This window comes from Egretta garzetta, unplaced genomic scaffold, assembly GCF_000687185.1.
Source record: "Egretta garzetta isolate BGI_Z169 unplaced genomic scaffold, ASM68718v1 scaffold62, whole genome shotgun sequence".
Classification (NCBI taxonomy): domain Eukaryota; kingdom Metazoa; phylum Chordata; class Aves; order Pelecaniformes; family Ardeidae; genus Egretta; species Egretta garzetta.
Window position 1 is genome coordinate 3,675,570 of NW_009258947.1, and position 17,249 is coordinate 3,692,818.

The 17,249-nt window shown below is 38.1% G+C and overlaps 1 protein-coding gene across 4 annotated transcripts in view; it reads right to left on the bottom strand.

The window, feature by feature from the left end:
- Positions 1–389: 389 nt before the first annotated feature.
- Positions 390–17,249, bottom strand: part of EIPR1 (EARP complex and GARP complex interacting protein 1) — a 76,201-nt gene continuing 59,341 nt past the window's right edge. For 2 of the 4 annotated variants that reach the window (XM_035889915.1, XM_035889913.1), the window contains 2 exons: positions 16,442–16,609; positions 5,328–7,330 (listed from right to left, as the gene is read on the bottom strand). In XM_035889915.1, the coding sequence (XP_035745808.1) occupies positions 7,156–7,330; positions 16,442–16,609 (343 nt within the window). In that variant the 3' untranslated portion in view covers positions 5,328–7,155. Of the gene's footprint in view, positions 2,152–2,204; positions 3,404–5,327; positions 7,331–16,441; positions 16,610–17,249 lie in introns of those variants that run through there. The other 2 variants (XR_004841377.1, XM_035889914.1) reach the window with 2 other exon arrangements.

A 17,249-nucleotide genomic window follows, 5' to 3' on the forward strand; every position in this document is an offset into this window, starting at 1 on the left:
ACGTATACTGAGACACAGCGGAAAGTACTCAGGTGTTTTACCCCACCAGCTGCATGCTGGAAAACAGATCATTCTTGTTCACAGTCTCTGCAAAGTCAAGTTCCAGCTATTCTCTCTCTCCCCCCACACCCCAATTTCCAGGCACAGAGTCAAAGGATGGTTCATTATTTACTTCAGCAGAAACTCCTTCACATTACAAGAAACTAAGAGAATATGTTTATTTGGTTTGGTTTTTTTTTTTAATGTGTTTGAAGACAAGTTAAATTTACCATTATATACTACGGTCCATCCATCCTCTTTGGAAAAGAGAGAGGTGTAAGGGAAATCGTACAAACATTCAGATTATAATTCTGGCTATGCTGTGTAACACAATAGATAATCCACACCTTGTTTCATGGATGCGATCACAATTTCTGATACTTGCTAGTGTTTTGACTAGTGTTTATAAAAAAAACCCTAAGTAAAAAACCCCCAAATAAACCATTCATAATTTGGCTAAACTTTCCTCACTCTGAAACACGTTTCCTTATCCAACTCCGTGCACTGCTGTTCCACATACCTCCAAATGTCAATACCATTTCTGCTATTTTCCAGTCTTTCTTATCATCTCAGTCCTAAGCAAATTTTTAGAAACTGGCAGTGGTTCAGAGAATTTGTCTGCCAAGTCTATTACCACCCCAGGATTCAGCTCATCTAGACTTGCTGACTAGTATGTGGTATCTTTGGGTCTTCCAAGGTTTCCCATACTCTTCTAAATTCATTCTGTTTAAAAGCTTTTCCATAGTTTCTCCTGCCAAAATCCTGAACTCGGGGCAGCATCAGAATAAATGGACAATTTGCTGAGAAGGTACATTAGAGGTCCTCCCTGCTCAGCCCAGCTGCTTGGCAGCTGTTGCTATAGCTCCAGGGCAACAGCAACCCACATATTTGCCATGCGTCTCCACACAGGGAGCTTGGCTCCTGGATTTAGTAAGACTCATTCATCTCTTTCTCCCCAAAGCTATCTTCTGTGCTGGAGCACTAAAACCCCTTTATGAAGTTGGGGCTGCTGTAGCACTGAAAACTGTAGCATCAAAATGGGGAATTTTCTCAAGAACAACTCAAAATTCTTTTGCTGTAAGGGAAGTCAGTGTGGAAGGGAGGATGCACCTTACATACTTTATTAATCGCATCTAGTATCTTGAGCTGTTCTCACTAGGACACTCCCCTGAAGTCATAAACAGGGGGATAAACAGTGTCTCTCATAAACAGAAGCTTTTGCAGATCTAACTGGTGTGACTCAAGAAACAGCCCACTTGAAATTTTCTTCCTGCCTCTCAGGGTACTGCTCCCTTGGGTTGACTACCCAATGTGATAATTTTGCACTGAAACAAGACTACAGCTGCTCACACATGCAGTTGCAACCTGACCCCTGAAAAGAGTAATAACCAGCTGAAAATCTTAAACCCTTAAAACCCATGAGTTAGGACTAATAACTTATGGATCAACAAGAACATGTTTCTTTATGCCAAACTTGATAGCAACAATCCTGCATGAACCATCTCCAATATCAGAACTAAAATGCTGCGATGTAAACCAGCAATTCTCTAGCACTAAAATCAGTTACACAGGGAGAATAACAGGAAGATTAAGGACCCTTAGTATCATAACTAAAACAAGCAAAGAACAATTCTTCTCCATTTTTTTACTGCTTATTCCTGTATCTTTCTCTTTATTTCATTTCTTGCCAGTTTCTTCCCTCTTTCCTCTTGCTGTTTTTCCAGACCGATCTTTCCCTGATTTTGTCTTTTTCAGTTCACTTTTCACTCTGTATTTGTCAGTCTTCCTTTTACTTTTTCCTTCTCCTTTTGTCTTTTTCTCTAAATCCTTGCGTGTCATTTTCCTCTCACTTCGCTAGTTCCTCACCTCACCTCCACCAGAGAGGCAGGTGGAATGAGCAGGAGCAATGTGCAAATTGTTCTGGAGAGTATCCACGGCTTCACACCCAGCAGCTCCCTTTATGGGAAAGCCAGGCTTCTCTAAAAACTGATTTGCACTTTTCTCTCAGTCACTTCACTTGCTATTCCGGAAATCACAGGCTTTCTGCAGTCTCAGAATGGCATTCATACCATAGGCTCCACGACAAAGTTTTAAGCACTTTCTTCATATCCCCTAGAACAATCAAAAAAAAAAAAAAAAAAAAAAAAAAACCCACAACCAAACCCTCAACATCCTCTGTGAAGCCAAATAGCAGCTCTATAGCATTATGAGCTTGTATCCAAATACTGATCTTAACAGTTATCATTACGTACTTTTCATTGCTTCACTTATGTCAAAGGCATATCTGCCTCATGCTGTCTTACCATGTCAGGCTACAGTCAGGCAATACTGCTGAAGGCCATCTTAAACAAGCTGCATAATTTCAGTCTCAAATACTGCAAGAGGTACCAGGTTGTAAGATTTGGGATTTACGAATGAAGAGGCACATACGGAACTAATGCTTTCTGTTGTGTCAGTTGGAAAATACAATGGTTAGGCAGCTTAATACTTTACCAAGCACTGTTTTCAACTAATTTTAGTGTTGAGCATAATCCAGATCACATGACTTCTTGTTTCCACTCACCTTTATGAAATAAAAAGGTTTCAGGTGAGGGGAATTGGTCTAGATCAAATGTCAAGTCTACCCATGCCATCCAATACGTGTTTTTCATTAGCTCTAATGCTGACAAACAATTCATCAATTTTATGGGCTTCAGTACAGGTCAGGCTAATTCTAGCACTGACACCACAGGCAAAGTGCAGGTCAGTACTGAGGCGTTTTGCTTTTTGGTGTTTGTTTTTTTAATTTGAAGTTAGCACCATTTTTGGTTCCAGTGAAAGAGATTGTTGTTTCAAGCTTCTCATTAAGTGGCCAGGATCTGTATTGACTTTGGTCAGTTTTATTTAGATCAAGCTCAAAACCTTTTTTAAAATATTATCAATTCCTTTCTCCTTCAATAATTCACTTTCTGTGGATAAAAATACCACATCTCAAGCATTTTTGTAACTCCATACCAAACACATATATGGCAAAGAAAAGATTTTCAGCACGAAATGTGGAATATAACAAGTTTTTAGATGGCAGCATTGACAATCTGACATTTTTAGGGAATACCATAATTCACTTTTTCAAAACCAAAACCTATTGAAGCGTCTTACCTGGACACAGTCTGCAAAGATAAAAAAAAAAATCATTTAAGAGGTGTTTGTTTGAAAACACAACAATTATGTGCTTACCAATGCTGATACGTGACTGTATAAACCATGATTTGAATTTCCGAAGCAGTGGTGGACTCCTTGCTGTACAGAAATCAGCTTGCCTCCGCAGTCTTACTGCCAAGGAGTGTTCTGCAACAAGGTCGTTTCCCAAAATAATACTGAGACTCTGTAAGAAAATCATCTGAGACATGAGTGTGTTCTGAAATCCTCTAAAATACAACTTATGACCAAAGTAAACAGTTGTGAGAGAGAAACATGCAGGAGCAAGGTGCTGTCTCAGCACTGGAGACAAAGCTTTAGAGAGTAAGTTATTATTTTTAACTTTTATTTTCTGCCTTTACTGGCAAATAACACATGTCCAGGGAGGTACGTAAAGACTGGACAAGCACACAGGGATTCTCTGCCAGTCCTCTTCGTAGTGTCCAGCGATTCATGGTTCAAAAGGATTTTCTAAGCCAGAGATGCTGCCTTTATATTTAGCAGTCTTTAATGGGTTCATCTTTCAAGTACTGGTTCAGTTACTTTCAAGTCATGTAAACTTTAACATTAATGAGGTTGGGTTTTTTTGTTTCTTTGGGTGTGTTTTTGGGTTTTTTTGTGGGAGGAAAGGGCTATTAAAGAGGAGTGCCATAGCTCACCCGCACGCCTGTGGAGACCACCTCATTTTGTATGCTTTGAGCCACCACCTGCAGATTCCATTTAATAACCTCTAGTTCTGGTATCAGGAGAGACAGTGAACAATCACTCCCTATTCATCCTCTCCCTCTGCCACTTGTGATTTTATGGACTTTTATCATTCCCTCTCAACCATCTGCCTTTCAGTCTATTTAGTTATCGTCATACAGGTGTTGCATGCTATTCATCAGTCCTGTCACCCTACTCTAAAATCTTTCCCAGTTTTACTACATTGGATTTGAGATGAAAGAAGCCAGAACTACACACAGTATTCAAGATGCACATACACCACAGATATAAAAATATCTATTATTTAACAGATTAACAATGCTTTATTTTCTTCTCCATCTGCTTTCTAGTAATTCCCAACATTTTAATTAAAATTTTAACCTCTATTAAGCTAACATTTTTAAAGATCTATGAAAACCCGAAGACCTTACCTCCAAGTAGTAACAGCCATACAGTGGTGGTCCGCAGTAGTTACGTAAAATGACTGTTTTTTCCCATATCCATTATATCACATTTCCTGCACTGAATTTCATCTACCATTTTATCATCCAGCCACTCCGTGAGGTAAGGGTCTTCCATAATTCTTCAGTCAGTCATCTTTACTACGCTGAAGAGCATCTGCAAACTTTGCCACATTTCTGTGTGGCCCTTTTTCCAAAAAAGTCACGGGTATACTGTAAAGCACAGGCCTAGGCACAGATCCTTGCAAGACTTCATTGGTAATTCCTTTTTGCCATGAAACGTGATGATCTATTCCTGCTTCTTATTTCCTATCTTTTAATCAGTTATTTAACCATCTTTGAACCCTTCCCTCTTACCTTACAGCAGCCTGCTTTCTCTAACAGCCTGGGATGAAACCTTGTCAAAAGCCTTCCCTTTCTGAAAGTCATTTCCATATTGCTGCCAGCACTGTACACATAGCTCAGATCCCACTTTACAGACAGCTGAAAATGATTAAAATTTGACCCTTCCTGCTCTCTTGATTCTACCGTAACGTGTTTCATTCAGATTTGACCCGCTACTCCCTTCCTTCCCAGCGTTTGCCCCCTCTCTTCTCCCCTACTGAATAATACTATACACATTTAACAAAACTAAAACAAAAATAAACATTTCTTGATATTATTTCTTCAAAGAGCTTTCCAGCTTGTATAAGCTTACAGTATTAAAGGAAATACAGCCACAGCAAAATTAGTCTGAAAACTGTCTTGCATTTATTACATGTTAAAAATCAAATCGAATCCCACATACTGTTACGTAATTTCCCGTCACCTTCACACTGCAAGCCATATACATTAATAGACAATAAAGTTTCATTAGACCTTTATTGCTAATGTGAAGAAAGTTTTGAAGAGTTCTGCTGCATACTAAGATATACTGCAGGGTTTTGGGTTTGGTTTTTTTTTGGCGGGGGTAGTGAGGAATACAAAACCCAACAAGGTTTTGTGTCTGAAGATTGAAAGCTCCACATATAAAGCTGCAGTCCAACCAAAGATTTTGATATTCAGACAACTGAAACACTACTGATTTGGAAATGTAATTTTTTTATATTATACAGGTGAATAGCTCATGCCTAATTACAGATTGTCTCAATTTGAAATAGCACAAGTTTAAAATCTTAACGCAGAAAATCAGACCATCAGAATTTCCAATGAAGTATTCACTCTGGAGCAGACAGGCAGCATCGTAACACAAATACAATAGTACAGATGATTTAATTAGATTACTTCATTCCTATGAATTCTTCCAAACAAGCTCTTTAAGAAAGCCAGAAATAGAATTCAATTTCCATCTTTTCTGGATGTTTTGGCCTATAGCAGTCAGTCACGCTCTCAAAGCGTGTTCTCACAGAAGCAGCTGTGTATACACAACAAATCACATTTGGACATGTTTCGATCCAAGAGCGGGTAAGGACAAGCAGAGGTGAGCAGCAGGCTGTCCCTCAACACTAACACCAACGGTTGCCATAGCAACGGGAGGAATCACGGGAAGAGGCCGGTATTGATCTTTCTGTCCCATGTTCTCGCCATTTCTTCAGTGTGGTCTTACACGATACTACCACAACCAACACCATCGCACATACCCAGGTTCTGAAGTCAATGGGAAATGATAGCGATGAAAAGGCACCAGGGAATAATTACCGCTGCGGTTACTCTGAGCACACAAAGGACTGAGGCAGAATTTTCATAAGGACAAGCTACGCAAGGGGAAGGGGGGTGTCAGTAGGTACAAGTGTGTTTCACCATGCCTTCCATCTACATCTCAGAATGCATTTTCCGTGCATCCTGCAGGGCAGAACCTGCCTGTTCTCAGCATTCATAACAAGGGAGTCACCAATGCCTAGGTCAGGTATTGCACCGAGCAGAATACAGCAAAGGATGTTTTGTGCTTAGCTGAAAGCCTGCTACATCATGTCAGCATACCGCAGAACGGCACAGAGCCAAAAGGATAAGAACGACTACTTACAAATATTAAAGAGATTTATCAGGTTAACAGTGGCATAGCTCCAGAGTCCCTCAAAATATACTACAGCACAACTAAGTTCTATAAACATGGGATAATACATTACATGAGAGTATAAGAGATTTCAGTAAAGACTGTTTCCAATAACAATACATAGCGCAAAATTGCATTTAGTTTGCAAATTAGAGGATGGTATTTTGTACCATTTAGAGGATGGTACTTAGAAAAACTGTTTAAGATGTTAGACTGAATTAAGAAAGCCTTTTAAGGCCATACCCAACTGTATCTATAAACATTGAAGAATGACCAGAATAGCTAGCAGAATGCAGCCCTAGCTAAGAGCAGGGCTGTTCATATCGGAAAGATAAAACATTATTCTTGTAAATCAGTAGATCACTTCTGCTACATGCACCCTACTTTGTCCGTTTTATATCAGCATAACAACACCTCTGTAATCCACTACATTTGCATAAAGCTGAAGTAATGAAGCAATAGTATGGGAAGTATCCAGTATCTCCAGAAACTTTGTAATTCACAAAGTGATTAGTCCCTCAAAAAAAAAAAAAAATTCTAACTAGCATAGTCTTCAGAAAATGCATCATAGTTTTCCAAGGCAAATACAAAAGACAAATTAAAAGTATCTATATTAGTACAGATACTCTTAACAAAATTTTTTAACAATTATACTTAATAAAAATAGATCCTGAAAAAAACCTAAACAATACCTACCAATTGTGTACATCAGGATAACACCACCACCATAATCCAAACAAATTATAACAGTATGTGATATTTAAGAGCTCTGGGAACCCTGTTAATAACAAGTCTCCCATCATAACTTAAAGAGGCAAATAGCCACGGGTCTGCTGAGGACCATTCAACTGCATATACACTATCTTCATGTTCTTCATAGGTAGCTATTACACTGTCCTGAAGGGGCTCTTTAATCCTACAATTGAAGAAAAAAAAAAAAAAAAAAAAAAAAAAAAAAAGAAAATGTTTCAAATAGGGATCTGTGAGCACACTTTATTTAAAAGGCAATATAAAGTGTCACTAAGATCTAGATACGAACCTCCCATTTAAAGTACAAGAACGCAGCAGTAGGCTCTAAAGAAATATTTTATACCAGGTATCTGCATATACCTGTGTTTTAGATAACACAGAAGAGTCAAGTCAATGTTAAAGATGCCATTTGCAGGGACAAAGTACCTGTTATTTTCAACTTCAAGGGCATTTCCGTGTGTCTCAGAACCTACACTAAGCATCTCTCTCTCTCTCAAGCAAAACTACAGGGTATGATCTAAATGCACTTAAACACACATTTTTATCAACACCTTTTCTCTCACCGTGCTCCATCCCTTCTATTCCCCCTTTGTCATTAATTGAATTCTTAAAATAATATATAATCTTCTTAGAGACGAGTAGGTAGGTAAGAAGTTGCAGTCTTTAACATCACAGCCTCTCCTGTGCTGCCATCCTGCACCCATTCTCTCCAGAGTAGTGTGGAAAGGAGATGGAAGCACCACTCTGAACACTTCAATTTTTACCTCCCATTCGTAGAGTTACAACACCACCGGATTCTCATCTATTATTGTATACCTCACCTCTCACTGCAACACCCAAGCTCCTGGTCACCTACATCATGAGACACAGACAGATTCTCTTTTGCATTGCAAATATTTAACAACAGATTCAGGCAATTCTCTGAAGTCCAAATCACCCTGAAGTCATTGATTGTACTCTGCCAGCCGAGAACAGCCCTTCTTCCCTCCACTCACAGAGCCAATCTCTCCTCCCACAGCAAAACCACAGCGCGTTACTCCGTAGCTACAGGGTAGGTGAGTTTTCAGAGGATGACCTTAGAGCTCCTTCACCCACAGAGGATCACCTCTGCCTGGCAGGAATCAGTCAGCCTTTCAGAAGCATCCCCTGCCTCCCAGACACAGCCTTGTATTACAGCTGCAATCCTAACAGAAAGCAAAGCCAAAGAGCCTTGTGAATGCCACTCAATCATTTAAACAGATGCCGCTACTGCAGAAATGAAGTGTTGTTATTGGCCGTCTTTGCCCTTTACTGTTGCTCTCTGAAAGCACGCGTCTCCACGATCACAAAGCGTATATGGTGTCACATTTGAATCGCTTGCAGGATGTCGCTGCTCCACCTCGCCAGCCTAACCAGCTGTGAATCTAACATCGCAATTAAAATTCAATTGAATGTAATGAATAAACCAAAAGCAGTCTGATACTGCAGAATAGCTTCAGATATTTAGTCCCGAGGACTTTTATCATTTACTTATGCTGCATTTAAGGTCAACTAACAAAAAAAAGGGCATAGCACAACCAACACGCAGCCCCTGGTTAATTGCAAAGAGCAGGCTTGTTGTGCCATTCTCCTGAATACATACTTTGATACAAACCATCTAGCAGCAGAGAGCTAATAAACACAGACACACACAGACACTTCATCTCCTGCAATGTGTTTTTCGAACTTCCTGTTAACTGACACGCCTGGTTAAGTGAAAGTTGGTCACGTCCCCAGACAGCAATGTGCTTCATGCGGTGCTCACCCACTTACCCACAACTCCATTATTCTGAAGGTTTCAAATGTCTCTCCGGATAAGCAGGGGACTAATGCACGGTGCACATGGCTGTCAGGGGACACGACCGACTTCCAGTTAACCAGGAGCCTCAGTTAACCAAAGGTTGGGTAAACAAGGACAAATTAAGCTTCTAGTCTATACCATTTTCTGTATGCTCAGAGTTGTTTCAGTGTTTCATTTAAATAACACAGTTCATCTAATTTAATTTACAGAAGTCATAGGGGAATGAGTGTTCAGGAAAGAAGCCTGCAGATGAACTTCTGTTTGGCATTTCCATTTACAACTACAATTTTTAACTGTCTTTTATTGTCTATAGACTGAATTTCTTCTTGGGCGTGAAAGTAATTTTGTGCTTTCCCAGGAAAAGAAAATGTGCTACTCCAGGTGGTTCTTCAGCCCATGAGTTCAGTTTTCAGTGTTTGGTTTTTGGTTGTTTGTTTTTTTTTTTTTTGTTTCAAATAGCCTAGCTCTATGATAACATTAGGTATAGACCATTTGTGCATACGAATGGCATAGCTGTGAGACAGTTATTGAGAACCTAGGAAAATCCTTACGGAAGTGATCACTTGATGTAAAAGATCTAGATACTATACAAGATAATCAGGATGGAAAAAAAACATCAGGAACAATACAGAAGATCCAGAAGAAACTGTCCATGAGCATCCTTTACAAATACTATGAATGAAAACAGATTAGCCTTTAAATTATGTAATGGGTAATGAGCCCAGAAGGACTTTGCTAGTTGAATAAAGAGCAGAATTTGTTTCATGTATGTTTAAAGATTGTTCAAAATAATTACAAAAAAAAAAAAAAAAAAAAAAAAAAAGAGCAAGCAAGTTTGTTTGTGGTGGGTTTTTTCCCCCTCACAACAGGAATCTCTTGGAGACAGATCGCCTTACCCCATGCCAAGAGACTTCCTAGAAAACACCTCAGATTTGTCTGCATTTTGGCTATGTGTATGCTTTTTTTGGTAATCCAAGAATAGGCTAAGGATGCTATTTTTGAATCTATATGAATCTAGGATACTTACAATTGTTCACTTTCTGAGTCCCACAACAGTCTATTTACTCTCAGTGAATTTTTACACAGTTTTTACACATTTTTATTTATTAAAGAATCAGCTCAGACTATCCTAACTCCCTACATATTAAATATAATTTGGTTAACGCAAGAAGTTACAGACTTAACAGCTATGGCACTGACATTTATTTAAGCAAGGTAACAAATACCTATTAAATATATATAAACAGCCTATGAAAAATATTATTTTGGTCACAGCACATACTAGTGGAACACATACAAAACAACTTCCATTTATCATAGGATGGTTTTGTCTATTTAGGTATTTTAATTATCATTCTGGTTTTATCAGTTGCTACAATTTTATTTCTCCTTAAAATATAGTAGGTAATTTCAGAGCCTAACATATCATAGCACTGATGAGTGTGTTTTTTCTAATACTCTCTTCATAACGCAGCAATGATTAAATGAATACTGCTATACTTTCACATGCATTATTCTTATCTCAGAAACTTTCAATTTCATAGTTACCAACTGCTGATGACAATGCCCAGGTTATTTGCCTTCTTAGCTTAGATGCATAACACCAGGCACAGAAGAGGAGGGCATTCAAAGTAGACGGGATACTGGGATAAAGTCAGCAGATCTTTGGCAGGTTTTGGAACAGAGAGGAGAGTTCAGGACCTTAAATTTCTTCCCAGCTAGACAAGTTAAGGAACAGGACGAGTACCTGTACAGAGGTGGATATGAAGTAAACTTCCTTCTATGCTACTTTAATACGTATAATTCAAGTAAGCTATTTTCTTCCTTGTCTTAAATCTCCCTGCCCCTTGAAAAGTTCCTTTAGTTTCTCATTTTACTGTACTATTTTAAAGACTTGCCAGACTAAAATACCTTCTTCTCTCCTTATAGATGTTCTTGCATAGCATCAAATGACAAGGCGTCAAACTCTTATGTCATCAAGAGCTCACAGAGATGTTTAATCTCTACCTACATCCTGCATAATTTTCAGACCTGTGCTACACAGAGCTGAAACTGGACTGCTTTCTCTTTGTAGTCTTATTCACATAGCACAACCCCTAAAAGCCTTTCCTATGACAGGAGATAAGCTTTCATTTTACTAGATAACTTTGAGGTTAATTGTGTTACAGACTTGAGAGAGAAGCCTGTACAGCGCTGGATAATTGTTTTCATGTAGAGAGCTGTTATTTCCAATTACTTCTCATGCTAACAACCACTTAAGTTTGCAGTGCTTGCGATTCTGTTTTGTCACCACAATGTTCAATAAAAAAATGTTTGTCAGAGTCACCAAAAATCATTAATTCCATATCACAGTCAAAATTAAATCCTCTTTAATCTAAAAATTACTATGAAATAGATGTGATTCAATAGAGCAGCAACGTATATCACAGCATCTAAAATGAATCCTGAAAAAGCATGTCATTCGATTCTAGAACAAGGCCCATGGATACCCTTTCCCTTTGACTGTAGGAGAAAACTTAGCAACTGTAAGGTTTTCTTTCTGGCAAGCTTAGACGACAACACTACTTCCTTTTTCACTCTGCTAAGGAAGACAGAATTCAAGGATGGTTATACTGAAACATATTTTTATATATAGTAACTGGCCATTCATACTATTGTGAGCATTATCACTTTTTTTTTTTTTTAATCGAAAAAACCAGCCTTCTGAACTGCTTCTACAGGAAAATGACATCTTTAAAAACAGGAAATGCATATTTTAATATAACAGGTTTCACAGCTGTCCTAAGACACAAGATAAATTAAAGAGGATGTATCTGCTGATGAAGGTTAAAGAAAGAAACAATACGGAAAAACCACATTTTTAAAGCAAACTAGTCTAGGAATTTGAAAGTGCTGCTGCACTAGATTTGGCCCAGCTTCTTATACATCCAACCAAGTAAAGTCTGGAATACTGGCATTCCCCAAAACAGAAACTATTTAAGCTGTTTTAATTAATTGAGTCTCTTGGTTGATTTCATAGCATAATCTTATGATTTCTAGACTTCTCCAAGACATAAATACCACAAGCAAAATATTGTCAAAATTAGCACTACTGGTAGCTGTGTTTAAATTCATGGTAAGACAGGCTTTCAGGGTATGTTTGACAAATACTTTTTCAAAATATCAGTGCTGACAATTCACCCTCCTGAAGTCATGGATGTGTATACAAAGGTGTTATGTTAGATAGTATGTATTATTGTGAAAACCACATGATTTACTATTCAAAGGGCTCCAAACCACATTTCTATCACAAGAAGTAGAAACCACAGCCTCCTTTAGATGGAATTCTGAAAGAAATCTCTTTCTACGTATAGGCCAGCCACCATTTTCTCTCTGGTCCATTCCAATTGCTGAAGATGTTCCTACACTTAAAATCTCATTAAAAACTTTACTATCTCAATGAGATACTCTGTACTGGAAGGACCAAACCTTTACATCTCTCAGTTTTAAACACAAAACAGTGAGAAATGCTTGTGTTGGATCTTGTTCTGTTTGTAGCAAAGGACATTGTAGGTAACATCTATGGTGAAAAAGATGGAAACATAAGACTTCAGGAAAACCACTAAAAATGTATTTCCTAACGTGAATTTCTGCTAAAATCTTCAACAGATAACAAAGATAAGGATAAACTTAGGCCACATTGTCAAAAAATGTAGCAGAAGGGAGAAGGCAGCATACTGACCTTAGTAATCAGTTCTGCCAGTGAAAACACAGCAGACATCTTAAGCCTGTAAACCCCAAGGAGAGCAGGTAGCTTGTTCTGCAAAATTAAAGTTTAAGGATGGCTTCCTTTTCAGGACTGGTGTATAAGCTCAAAATGCTATTGACCATATAAATCTTTTCATTGCTATGGATACAGAATAGTTTTTTTCTCTTAAAAAGCAAGTCCTCTATTATCAATTGAGCCTTGTCACAAAGTTCTGGCCATAGAGGTCATGAAGAATGAAAATACAAACAGCATGTACCTTGCTGTTGGTGCTCTTAAGGTAGCAGATGGTCTTGTCATGCTGTGTTCCATCAGCATACCAAACAGAGGCCTACAGAGTTTAAAATTCAAACTAATAAGGCAAATAAATTTGTTGCAAGAACTACAAAAAAAAAAAAAAAAAAAAAAAAAAAAAAAAAAAAAAAGAAAGAACCCTGACTGACGAGTAAAAATGGTCACACGAAGCTGCAAGAACCTGGTAGGTTTTGTTTGTTGTCAGAAATAGCAATGTAGAATTTAAATGACTGTCAGACTCTTAAAACAACCAAATATAGACTCATTCACTAACATACGGGTTTTGAATGACCAAAGAACGAAGAAAGAATACAAAACAGTCACCACCTCCCTTTGGAGGAAGACAGTTCTCAGTGCTCTGCAGATGTCTAACAGGGAACTGATGAACTTTAGGAGCTTTGGAATGGAGACAAGTTCAGTGTTACAGGGAGGAAATTCCTTGCAACACCAGAGTGCAAAACCATTAAAGAAAGAGAGGCCAAGGAGAAGCCTGACTTAATCAGTTGCATCCAGATGTTGAACAACCCCATGTTTTAAACGTTTTGTTTAAACTGAGGCATTCAAAGCACTCCCTGTGTTCTTATCCAGGCACACTAGCTTTGCTTTGGGGATGAAAGCCAAATGCACCCCAAATACTCACCTCATCTGTTCTGTTTTCATTTGCTTTGTGCACTTTTTTCTACCTCTGGATCAAGGTGCTAGAAATTAAGCTAGGAGTACAGCATTTAATTCCCCATTTCTCAGCTAGTTTTTTGCCGTATTTGAACTGTGCATTAAATTATCCAGACTAGGGACTTGACGCAGCTCTCGTCTGGCCACATGCCTATACTTCCTCTCTGTGGACAGCTCTATCCTCTTTTTAGACTACCTGCCTTTAGCAGAGGCTTTGGGCTTCCTGAACAGAAAGTGCTGAAGCCTTTCCTTGTTCAGTGCAAAACAAACACAGTTGGCATATTTCTCCTAGACACATTTCACAAAGGCAGTGCATGCACAGCTAGCATGTTTTGGAACAAACAAAACCACAGTTAGTGAGAAGAGATAAATTCAAGAGTACAGCTGATGGCAAAAGAAAATCCTTACAGGAAGAATCGGAAGTCTCCAAAGGTGATTCAGAAGGCAGTAAAGGTTCCTGAGTTGCAAATAGACAGGGGCTAGAAGCATGCCCAGGGGAAATATCATCTTCTTTTCCTGTTTTTATAATCTTTCCTCTTGGCCACTATCAGAGACATGATGCAGGCGAGGGAGACCGTTGATATGATACAGGGAGGCTGCTCTTACATTTTTATGATTGATGAGAGAAACAACAACAATAGCAGTTAAAAAGTAGGGAAGAGGCAGCAAACCAGTTGCTCTGATCTGAATCAGCAGTCTAGAGGAACTGAAGGTCACTCGATTGCAACAAGAGACAGAGCCTCATGCAACAGTCCTAGTTATACTGCTTATGCAAGCATGGTCTGGTCTCCATGACGGGAGCATATATACTCCCAAGATGTCAACACACACATGGACAAACACCCAAAGGAGAAATCTCAAAGAATAATTCCTTAGTAAGAATAGAATACAGAAACTTTTGGTTTGTTGTCTATTCATTACTTAGTGAATCTGTATTCTTTTCTTAAAAAAAAAGTTAACCCCAAATAATTATTTTGCAGTTGTGAACTAGGCACTTAATACAGAAAATTTGGCAAAAATAAACGAGTGGACTCATGCATAGTTCTACATAGTTGAACAATGAAGGGTTAAACTGACAAATTACTTGGTTTTGTCTCCAGCCAAGACATACAATAAAATTAGAAAGTTTACTCAAAAATATATTAAAAATTACATGAATCTTAAAGATCTTAGAAGTCTTAGCTCTGTAGATAGTATTAGAAGTCAACATTTTAAAAATATGGTGATTTTTGCTAAGTAGAAAAAAAATTTGAAGATACAACTGGTACATACTCTTTATTCTTAAATTTAATCCAAGGGGTATTTTTACAAGTTATTTTATTCAGAACGTTAAAAATAGGTAGCGCATGAGGAAAGAGCCTTTTTCCTTCTTTCCATTTGATATTTCAACCTTCTTTTGAGAAAGATTTGGTCACTCAGTCTGAAGGTGACTGACTGGAGATACTGGTTGTACAGATACCTGCTCTTCCTGGTGTATTTCAAGATACACTCAAAAAAAGACATCATCTTTTTCAAGATTTGTGTGCTATTTAATAGCAAACCAGATGTCCTCCAAAACAGGATAAAAGGGAACCCCATGAGAATATAACAGTTTCTTGAAAGTCTAGAACATACCCAAGCAAAAAAACCCTCCCACACACCCCACACCTACCAAAACATCCAATAAAACCCCATGTTTTACAGAAGAGACACTACCCATGGAATGGTGCAACAGACTCTTCAAAGGGGTCTCCAGGAGGGAAACAGGTACTAAAGCCTAAATACTTGGCACTGGTGGTTAACTAACAAGAATTATTCCCAACAGCTGTTATGCCCTGCTTCATTAGTGTGCTCCGAGCTACACAGACATTCATCCAGCAACAGTACAAGGCTGGTGAGCACCTTGCAAACATCCTTCCAGCTCAACTCATGATGGGGACGCACACATGACCAAAACAAGACTCTCACAGTACCAAGCAAACCTTACAAAAACTAATGTGCAAGGCAAGGGCTCTATATCATTGCTATACAAGTCATTCCTGATGTGATTTAAATCCATCCCACAACCACAGGAGAAGATGCATTATATTTGTTGTATCACTTTGCATATTCTCGGTTTCAAAAATTCCTATTCTAGAAACAATCACTTGTGTTTTAATGAGGCAGCCTACACTGTCTACCATCAACAGAAATTCAGATTACAATAAGATGCATTATTCTCTACCAAAAGAGTCAAAAACAAACTTCTGTTTTGCTTGAAGTAGGTCTAATGAGTTACTGGTTTCTAGAGCAGTCAGCAATATTAAGAGCTAAATTTATAAAAATTAATGTATTTATACTTCCTTTCTTCCACCTGTGCAGAACATCACCATTAGACTGCTAACGACTCCTAGAGGTTAGAACACACACACAGAAAATGCAAAAAGCAGATTTTCAACTCTCACTTAACCCAGATTATTCTATGTGCTTGATTTGACCCAGAGTTCCCTTAAAGTGAATCTTTTCACTGATCCGGTGGACTTTAGGACTGGTCCTCAGCATCACCATCCCCTTTCTACCAGTGAAACACAGTGACCATGCCAATCACATTTAAAGAGTGGATTCCACCCAAGACTCTGAGTAACAGAGAATGAAGTAGGAATTAGAACTACTTACCTGAAAGGCCTATAGTATACAAAAATCCTAGTCAGCAAAAAAAATAGCATGTTAACCATTACAATGAAAAAACAAACTATAAGCATCTGCATAAAACTCAGGAAAATTCATACTTCTCTTCTTGATGCTGGTCCTCTTGGTCACTTAGTTCATCATCATCTACCATATGCCCAAATGGTTCGGAAGAAATTGATACCATATTAGACAGGATAACTCTGCTATCACTGCTTCCTGTAAGGATCAGCTGATCATGAGAATGATTGTATCTGACATTCCAGACCCTAAAAATGAAATCAGAAAGAACAAGAGGCTATTCTGGGCAGGTAGCACATCAATTTTTTTTTTTTTTTGATAAACAGCACTAAAAATTGATCTTTGACTTAAACATTGTAAGTATGCATAGAAGTGACATGCCTCATTCCAAAGACTCTTTTTTGCCATCTTCATTTGTCTTTTAAGCTTCCATGTCATTTGTTTTCTATGAGGGGTCTTTAAAATTCAACAAAGAAGTTTTGGGGAAAAAAAAAAATCCAAAGAATAAAACACACCATACAGTGGTATCATTCCTTGAGGGTACATGCCAATTCACTGTTTAGTAAGTCAGAAAAATATTTAAGGTCTAAATATCAACACTTCCCCAAAGCAGAATACGGATTAGAAATAACCTGTTAAACAAAAACCTCACAACATTCTTACAATAAAGTTTAAAATAGACTCTAAAACAAAAGTAGGATTGTATTTCTCATCAATTTTTACATTTTACTTATCAAGTTAATAAAAAATGTCTCATGGTTCTTGTTTTATTCTTTTTCTTTTAATCTTCTGGAAAAAAGCATAAATGCTGCTTCTGTTAATTCACATCTTCATTCCCCTCAAAGTAGCTTCAGGGTTGAGATTTATTTTGCAAGAATTACTCCAACC